At 40.2% G+C, this 9599-nt stretch overlaps 1 protein-coding gene across 5 annotated transcripts in view; it reads right to left on the bottom strand.

Annotated features, from left to right (window-relative positions):
* Positions 1 to 7090: 7090 nt before the first annotated feature.
* TSNARE1 (t-SNARE domain containing 1) overlaps positions 7091 to 9599 on the bottom strand; it is a 391207-nt gene continuing 388698 nt past the window's right edge. For all 5 annotated transcript variants that reach the window (XM_057368790.1, XM_057368789.1, XM_057368787.1 and 2 more), the window contains one exon: positions 7091 to 7222. In XM_057368790.1, the coding sequence (XP_057224773.1) occupies positions 7127 to 7222 (96 nt within the window). In that variant the 3' untranslated portion in view covers positions 7091 to 7126. The remainder of the gene's footprint in view (positions 7223 to 9599) is intronic.

The following is a 9599-nucleotide window of genomic DNA, read 5'->3' as shown; positions in this document are numbered from 1 at the left end:
GTGTCCAGCCATTGAGATGACTGGAATGATGATGGTTTGGGGGTTTTGCTGTATCAATGCAGGTAAGGAAAGAACTGGCCACCCCTGTTCTCCCAAATACCAAACACTGCACAGAGTGGCAGGAACCTCACCCACATCCCATCATCCAGGATGAGAGGAATTGCTCCCCACAGAGGAATTCACTGTTTTAGCTTTTCAAAAAAGGACACACATCCCTTCTCGAAATGACTCCACTGCAAGTCCACTCCACATTCCAGTGGCACCAGGATGAGCAATGACTCCTTCGTGCTGATATTTGCTCTTGTCCCTCGCAACACCAAAATCTCTCTGTATTTTGGGGCTATGTGACAGATAATTCAAGCATTCAAGATRATTCAACCAACTGAAAATATCAGCTGATAGTGGCAGAGTGACGTGAGAGCACTTTCTGACTCTGTGTTGCTCTTCCAAAGAGTTTAATCCTCCCTTCTCCTGGGGCTACTGATTTATGCCTCAGAGAACCCTCCTGAGCCATTAATCAGTGCAACTGCTCCCAGAGCTGAGCACCAACTGCTCCCTCTCTCAGACAGCACAGCTCCTGAGGAGCTGAGACTATCCATGGGGGAGACGATACTTGGCATTGGCTCATTCAAATATTTTAGATTTACTATTATAACAAAGAGTAAATTGAAACTGAAATTTTCAGTTTCAAATTGAAACTGAAATTTTAACCATCTAAAGTTTCAAATTGAAACTGAAATTTTAACCATCTAAAGTCACGCTTGGGCTGTTGTCCAAAATTCTAGCTGAAACATTGGCTTTTCACATGTTATTTCCTTTAGCATCTGTGAATGGGACAGCAAGTGAGAGAAAAACTATTGGTCTGAGTCAGTGCATCCATTTTTGTGCTGTTCCACAGTTCAAACTGAATGTGCTGAAGATCAGACTCTTCTGGCAGCTCCTTGGAGGTGTGTCAGGATGGTTAAAGTTTAAAGGAGTTACAAAGCATAAATAATTARTGTCTTCAGARCGCTTTGGGAAKTTCAGATGAGGTTCATCTGAAGGGYCARCATCATGCACAGACATTCGGGGGAGTATCCCATTTTCCACCTGATGGCAAGGAAACCTGAGATGGGACGAAGAAAGCTGCTGACTGTTCCAAAGCCTTGCTGCCTTTGGAACCAAATCAATGAATTTGAGTTAATTGAGCTGCAGGAACTGTCTGCCCATCGACTCCTAAGCTAAGACGAAGGTAATGTAATACATCTGCCCTTCACTCTCTCACAGATTTAATGACCTAACATTATGTGATACATAAAAAGGTCAAAGACCATGAAAATGGGCAACAATCATAATCTGAAATACATTAAAACACAGTAACCTGATTGTATGATGTCCCATCAAAACATTAATCCGTTTGAAGGTTTGTCTCAATAGTGGAAACTCAGAGAAATTCTTAGAAATTAATCTGCCTATTTCCTGGCACTTCTGCCTTTCTTGCCCTATTATTTTGAAGGATTTTTTTGCATAAAGCAGACTCTCATCTCTTAAAATTTCTTTTTCTGCTAGTAATCATTTCTCTCTTCTGCACATTTGTGGCACAGTTCTTATCATGCTGTCAGGGAAATAATTTAGCTGAGAGAAGTGGAAATGTGGCCACTGGAATCAGGAAAGTCTTAAAGAATACAAATGTTAGCCTAATTTAAGAAATTGGGCCAAATCATAAACCCAGCCCATTATATATTATTCAGTGAAAATTCAGATCTCATTTTTGACTCACTTAAATTTGAAGTTACTGCAGAATTAGGATGCACCTCAGTCTTGTTGCCAGAGCAAAAACAGAGCAAGGATGCCAGGATTCAAGCAATTAATTATAGACTAAAAGACAAGGATTGAAATGACAAGAATTGACACCTGACTCTAAATGTAGGAAACTTTTCAAAATAATAGGATACAGGGGGAAAAAAATATTACAGAGCTATTGATTCSTGATTCAATAGCTTCAGAGCAAACATGGCAGCAATGCCACAGCCAGGGCGGAGGKGTGAATTATTTTAGGATTTCAATGACAGCTGCCAAAAATATTATGACCCTTACAGAGCTTCAAAGATTGAAACAAGCTTGAAAACTCAGCTGCTCTCTTATTAAGCCACATGCAGATGTGTGGTGAAAACAGAGACATCAAATAGAGCCCTCTGACAACAAATTAAAAGGTGAAGCAACACCAGGAAAMAAACCTGTCTGTGCTTTGCCCTTTTTTACAACGTTGCTTAGGTTAAATTATTTCTCTGTTCAACACTGAGTAGGAGCTGCTGTGCTTTGGCATCCTGACATTGCCAGGCAGAGATGAACCAGGCAAATGTCAGAATTTTTGTTGTGTGTGTCAGAGGAGGGTGCCCAGGCTTGACTCCTGCTTGGAAGGGACAACAGACCCATAAATGCCAAGTGCCACAAAGCCACTTGTATATTGTCCCCTCTGTGCCACCCTGGCCCTCACGACCTCAACACACAGGGGCTGTGACTGAATTTGTTGGTGGCAGCAGGAACAGCACACCAGGACAGTGCAGTGCACGAGATATTAAAAGAATCCAACCAAATTTAAAAAAAAATAAGGTCTGAAAGAAAGGAAGAAAAAAATCACCAAGGATGGGCTGTGWWWAATCAGCTGTCTGAACCTCATCCTYRTTGATCAGGTTACATAAAAMACTTAACCACAKAAAAGAAATCATAAAAGAATTATGCAGGGAAAGCTATAACTGTGAGGGAATGGATAAATAATCCAGACTAAAACAGTATTTTCTATTTTTCTATGATAACTAATACAATTTAAATTCAGAACAATACTGTTGCATATTCAGTAAACACAAAATTGGAGTCTGATTATTACTTTTTCATATGGACTACAGCCYAGTTGAGGAGATGCTGTTCAAGATGTTGAGATATTAGAAAAAAAATCTTCCTTGTGAGGGTGATGAGGCCCTGGTACAGGTTTCCCAGAGAAGCTGTGGCTGCCCCATCCCTGGAAGTGTCCAAGGCTAAGTTGGAAAGGGCTTGGAGCAACCTGGGATAGTGGGAGGTGTCCCTGCCCATGGCAGGGGGTTTGGGACAAGATGATCTTTAAGGTCCCACCTAAACACAGACTATTCTATGATTCTGTGGATTTCACATCTGTACATTCAAGATKACATGGCAACTCTAATCAGAATGCTACTCCTTGCTCAGGTTATTTAATATTTTAGAAGTTTATGATGGTTCAAAATCCAAATGGTCAAATTATCAAAAAAGGAATGAATCAATGGCTATTAACGATTTAATAACTTGTCCACTGTATCAGGAAGGTTTTGAGCTTCAGGTTSCTGAAGGCTGGGAGAACCTGATGAATCACAGCCCACGGGATTTAAGGAATCTACATGGCAAAGTCCTTGTGCTCAGTCCAGTGACCTTTGCCTGACAGAAATGTGTCTTGGAAATGGGGAAGGCACCCTCTGCTGCAAAGACTCCCTCCAAGAAAATGTTTCAGTCAAGTGATCATTCATTCTGTCTTTCTTTGGCTAATGGGATAGAGATGATAAAAATCTCATTGGAAACCATATTTTCCAGCTGTTACACACAYGCAGCATGTTTCTCAAAGTTCGTCACCTCTATTTTCCTACAAATAAAGCTTAAAACTTCAGRTTCCAACAGTCTTGATTGTCACTTTGGGTGAGTGTGCACTCATGCAAATGAGTCAAAAGAAGGGCACAGAAGGTTGTCTAGGCTGAAATATTGACATTATAAAAGCTGTTTTTAACAAAAAGGCTGCTTTCAGACTGCTCCTGCAATACTTTCCTCTTAAATGGCCACTGATGTTGATGGAACAGCAAAAAGAGCAGCTGCAGTGTTGCTCCAAAATGTGCACAATGTGACCCAAAAGCTCCTGGGCTATTTTCCTAAGGTGTCAGCAAACAAATGTACAGACAGAAGTCCTCAGGAGCTTCTCCCCATTCACTGTAGACACTTTTCTCTCTCTCTGCCAGAMAAAAGTGCCCAAGGGAGCAGTGACACACTTATGGCAGAGCCTTTGACAGGGCTGGGAGCTCTCCTGAACAGCTGCTCTCGCTGCACGCACCTAGCCAGCAGCCAGTGATGGCACAACTGCTTGGGAAACACAGGAAAAACTACTTTTTCCTCTTCAAGATTCACCAAGTGATCTTCCCTGTGGAAGGAATGGGCTTGTCTGTCCAAGTTGTGTGTGATTTGTGGTATGGGGAAAAAAGTTCTTCTTTTGAGAAGAACTGTTGATTCAGCATCATTATTGCAAAAGCAGAAACATCAACCAATTAAATAATTTTTGAAAAAAAAAGAACACTTTATATGCTAATRATCAAAACAATAAATAGTGATCAGAGATATTAACGGCATCATTTCTTTAATTCCCTGAATAGTGACCTTCATATTTCTCACCACCACTCATGAAAGCTAAAGAAGCTTAACTTTAACATCCTGCAAATGGGATTTAAACCACCAGAATGGAGTGGCTGATGCTTTTTCTTTYGGCTCCTTACTACTGCATGGAGCAAACACTTTGAGGAGATGTTAAATGGAAGTTCTTGTCAATCGTTAAAAGACTTGAGATTTTACTCAGGGATATGTCCTGTGCCAACCAGAGTATTTAGCAATTAGTTCCCTCACTTGCTTTCCTCTCTTTATTTTCTCTGAAGTCATGAGGAGCTGTTACACATTAAACTCCAGCTGTTCCCTATTTCCCTAAAGTGTGTAAGAGAGCTTTATATGAACCAGTTTCTTGAGGTACTCTTTAAATCCACTGATACTTCAAAATCCACGTAKTTCTTTAAAATCCATTTTCAGTAAWATTCAGAATAGAATTGCATTTATCACTATGGACACAGAAACCCTGAAAACATCCTGGTTCATATATCTTCAAAGTATAAAYGTGAAATCTTGGGCTAACATCAATTAGGAACCATTTCTAGAGATCAGAAATCGTTCTTGTTCCAATGTAACTCAAAGCAGGTCCTGCCTCAATTTCTACTGCTGRAGAGTAGCTCTTGTTTTAGAAGCTTAATAATTAGTTTCACAACTGATGATGAAAAGTAGAGCATTATATTTTTTCCTGGGGCTTTCATCAGTATCYCTAGGTTCACTTCACTCAAGACATGGATCTCTTAACAGGAGATTAATTTTAGTTTTCCAGTGGAGTTATATTGTAACAATATTTTGTTCTCTGACTTTCCCCACTTAAGGGATTTAGATTAAAATGTGTCTAGATGTAGTCAACTGATGATAAGATTTGTAATTTCTAGCAGATAGGAATACTTAACTACATTAAAAGAAATTGCATTTTATTATMGATTATCATGATGGAACACGTTTCCAAACCAATGCAGAGTAAAACCAGAGTAATGCAATTAAAATTATTTTAGTTGCTCTAGATTTAAATTATCAGGACAGATTACTGTTAGCACCCATAAGCAGTGTCTCTTATGTAAAAGAGGGATAAAAATAGATATAGAAATGATAGATATATAGATATCAAGATAGATAGACAGACAGAAGTTCTGTAAGAACATCAATATTCAGTCAATTAAAGGTTCATTTCACTGACACCATTCTCACTTTAGAGCTGGCCAAACAACTAAGTAAACATTCAAGTGCAGAAAAAATATTTCTATTTCTCCTAGAAATGATGCAGGGCTTGTGATCATCCTCATCCAAACTATGAGACGGATCTTGACATCCTTCAATGGATTATTTTTCTTTCTTTGATTTGTGCAATTCCCTCTTGTACCTAAATTTTGATGATCATAATGTCATGGCAGAAGTTCTAAAGCTTGAAAAGTGTCAAGAATTATCTTTCTATGATGGTTTTGAACCAACCCCTTTTATTTTCCAGTGGAAAGAAGGCACTTTAGAGGCCTCATCTTCAGGTGGAAGAAGAGCATTTTCAGGTAGCATGGAACTCTTGTTAAACAAAAGAATTAACAAAACCTCTCAATCCTTTGTGCTTTCCCTGGGATAGTTTCACAGGAGAGTTGCTGTCTGCAGGAAAAGTCCCATTGCTGCTTTTGGGTCCTGGCTTTTCCAGTTGGACCCCCTGTCCTGACAGCAGGAACACAGCCACCTTTTGGGCGGTAGAAAATCTGTAAATCTGACATTCTGTCCTTGAATAGTGACCTGGCAGCCTTCTAAAGAAGGAAAAACATGGAGATGCTTTGCATCAGAAGGAGATTATCAGAAATAATTGATGAGTCATTCTCCCAGGGCAATGAGGGAAAAGAAAAGGAAATTGAAAGGGATTTTTTGTGTCTTATATTTTACATTTAAAACACATTTTGTTTTGCAAAGTAAACATACTACAGGTGATACTTCACTAATAGGATGAAATTGCTTTGATAGCTCACCTATATTCCTAAAGTCACTGCCAAATTCTACTAGAGACAAGTATTCCTTCTAAGTGTAGATGCAGAGCAAAGATCACCAAAAATCCATTTTTGTTTTTCATCCCTGCTGAAATCTCCARTTATTTGTCTTCCTCCTCCTSAGGGGGCTCTCTTGAACATCYCAGAAGGTGAAACTACTTTGGAACWCCTCTGAGCTGTTGAATCGGCCCTGACCCTGCTCCATCCTGGAGTCTTTAACATTCCTTCKGCAGCCCTAATTCCTAACCCTAATAATTAGGATCCATTAATTAGCATTTCTATGAGATTCATGTAAACTCAAACACCACWCAAACCGCAGAGGAAAGGGTCATACGATGTTTAGTTGGAATATCACCTTGGCTTAATTTTAAGGATCCATTGAGAATATTTCTGAGCTCCAATACCCTTTGAAGGAAAATATTTTACTAGGCCTTTAGTAGACCTGAATCTGCAGAACATACTTTTTTTCTCACCGTAATCAGCTTTTGGGCACTTAGAGATTCCTGAAATCTCCAGTTGTTTGTCATTTTCCTTCTCCTCAGGAGGGTCTCTGGAACATCTCAGAAGGTGAAAGCATTTTGGAACACCTCTGAACTGTTGGATTGCCCCTGATCCTGCTCCAGCCTGGGATTTTTAACACTCCTTCTGCACCTCTATGATAATATGATATGATTTGGTATGATAAAAGACCTGGTTCAAGGGTTTTACCTGTGCAAACCTCGGCCAGGTCAGCGCTTGACGGAGACGGCGATGATGATGACGATGAGCAGCAGGACGGCCAAAGCGATGGACAGAAGGCAGCACTTCATCTTCCTGGCTCGTAGCTGAGAGGGGAAAGACAAAGAAATAAATTCATGGAGATTAAATCCACAAAGAAATGTTGCTATTTTTCCACTGGAAGAACACTTTGGAACAAGTTGAAGCAAAATAGAGAATTTGTCTGATTTTTGGACTGAYTTATCCTTCTGGACAGTCCAGATTCCTCCTTTTCAGTGACCATGTCTCTCAATACAATCCCCTTTTCTACACTACTTTCTTCCTGCTTAAATCATTGTGTCACTTGATATTTCCAGGCTCTGCTTGGAGGGCTGGACTTGGATAAAGTCTCTCCATTTGGTTTTGATCTGAGGGCATCAGATCTGCCTTTGGCTGCCAGGAGAAATCCATCCCCTGTAMGAGAAAGAGATCTCTCTCCACTCTGCTGTGCAATAAAATAGAAACAAGCACTACCATGGGCTGTTCCCAGGGCAGGCAAATATGTTTCCAGTATTTAACCACACCAATCTCATTCACTTTCAGATTCCCTAAAAGGRATTCCACAGAGTTTTAATTTTGATGTATTTCTACCTCAACCCACTGGCCTTCCCAGTAACCTCCATGGACATAACAATATTTATTCTTATTTAAAATCTTTGCAGACAATTTGATTCATCTTCCTCCTTTTTAGATGGATTTAAAGAAGGGTGTTTGCATGATCCCAGAGTGTGAGTAGCCCTTTTATCCAATACACACACAAAAAAAAGCAACTTCAGTGAAATCCTTAACTTGGACAGTTTCCTTGAGACCAGATCAACCAGTCCTCCAGCCACCAGACTGGATAACATCATCCTGGTGTGACAAACCGGTTGTTTTATTCCAGAATCCATTACCTTCCTTATAAGTGAAACAACACTCTCACAGGAGAGATTATGGTAATATTACTGCTGTTATCCACCTTTCCTTCTTTTCTTCCCCTAAGGGCTGCAATCAGGGCTCCCAGTCTGCCCTGGATACTTCTCTAACTGGTTTATATCACTCTGCACTGCATTTTTAGTTCTGTTTTATAGATGTTTTGGTCTCTTTTACCCCAAAAGCCAGGAGACTCATCTCTTCCACTGATGCTCCAAATCCTGTCCTTCGTTCCCTCTCCATGCCCTAACAAGTTGGAGAAAYCCTTCCAGCAGGGAACAGTGATGCATGACCTGTCCTCTTTTCCAGAACCAACCAGCAATAAAACTGTTTTTTTTTTTTTTTTATCAAACATGGGTTTCCAGATTATTACTTTTTTTCACATTCAAATGTTACATTGTCCTGCCTCCCTAGCAGATAATCAGTGACTCATCTTGGCTGTCCATGAGCTTTTCAATCACTCAAACAGACATGTTTTCTTTAGTTTGGGAGAAAAAAAAAAGTTTCAAATATATCATTCCATGTGCATGTGTGAAGAAGGATCTTCTTGTCAGGCATCCTAGGAAGGATTGTGTGAGGGGATGCTGTTCCCCTCCCCAAACACCTGCTTTGGGGCACAGATTTGTTTATGTTTTTCCATCAGTTCACTGTGACTTTTGGGTAAGAATATAGGTAGAAAAAAGTTCACAGAAAATATTGTGCAGTTGAGAAAGCTCTGGCACAGGTTTCCCAGAGAAGCTGTGGCTGCCCCATTCCCTGGAAGTGTCCAAGGCCAGGCTGGACGGAGCTTGGAGCATCCTGGGATAGTGGGAGGTGTCCTTGCCCATGGCAGGGGGTGGAATAAGATGACCTTTAAGGTCCATTTTAACCTAAAACATTCTATGATTCTGTGATTCTCTTTAACTTTTTTTTTTTCATCCACAAAGGGATGTTTCTTCATAAGTGATCCTCACCTGACTTTAATTTCATGAGAGTAACTACAATACATCTTGAGAGCTCAGCCCATGAGACAGCAGACTTACTACTGCTTCCCCTTTAATTTTAACCTTCATTAATTCCAAATCAAACCAGGAAATCTCTGCTTCAGACTGCAGACTTTCAAAGGCACTTGGATGTCCTTGTCCCCTTCCAAAACGTCAGAGCCCGTGTTTGGTCAGCAGAGGATGCTAATGGGTCATTTACCTTCAAGCAGCATTCTCAAAATGCCCCAATMAGAGCTCCAAAGACTGCACAATTATAATTTCACACGGCTTTTCCATCATTCYCTTTGCAGAGAGATTTCCTTCTTTTTCTTTTTCTAGCATTACAAAGTCCCAGTTACTCTTATTTTGCTTTTTTWWMRKYYYYYCYYCCYWMCCYTTTTTTCTTGCTTTTAACCAACTGAACCATAAACAGATTAAGACTGATCAGAGAGATGCAGCCCAGCCTGAATTCTCAGATTTTCTTCACATTTTATCAGCTTGTCCTGGCTGGCATGTCAGGATAATGATTCCTGCTCTTTAAAATATCTCCTAGCAGACCTAGTATTACTGT

The sequence above is a fragment of the Malurus melanocephalus genome, unplaced genomic scaffold, assembly GCF_030028575.1.
Source record: "Malurus melanocephalus ecotype Western Australia unplaced genomic scaffold, MMel_1.1 scaffold_97, whole genome shotgun sequence".
Classification (NCBI taxonomy): domain Eukaryota; kingdom Metazoa; phylum Chordata; class Aves; order Passeriformes; family Maluridae; genus Malurus; species Malurus melanocephalus.
The sequence above is the reverse complement of the archived record's forward strand: the minus strand, read 5'-3'. Positions and strand labels throughout refer to the sequence as shown.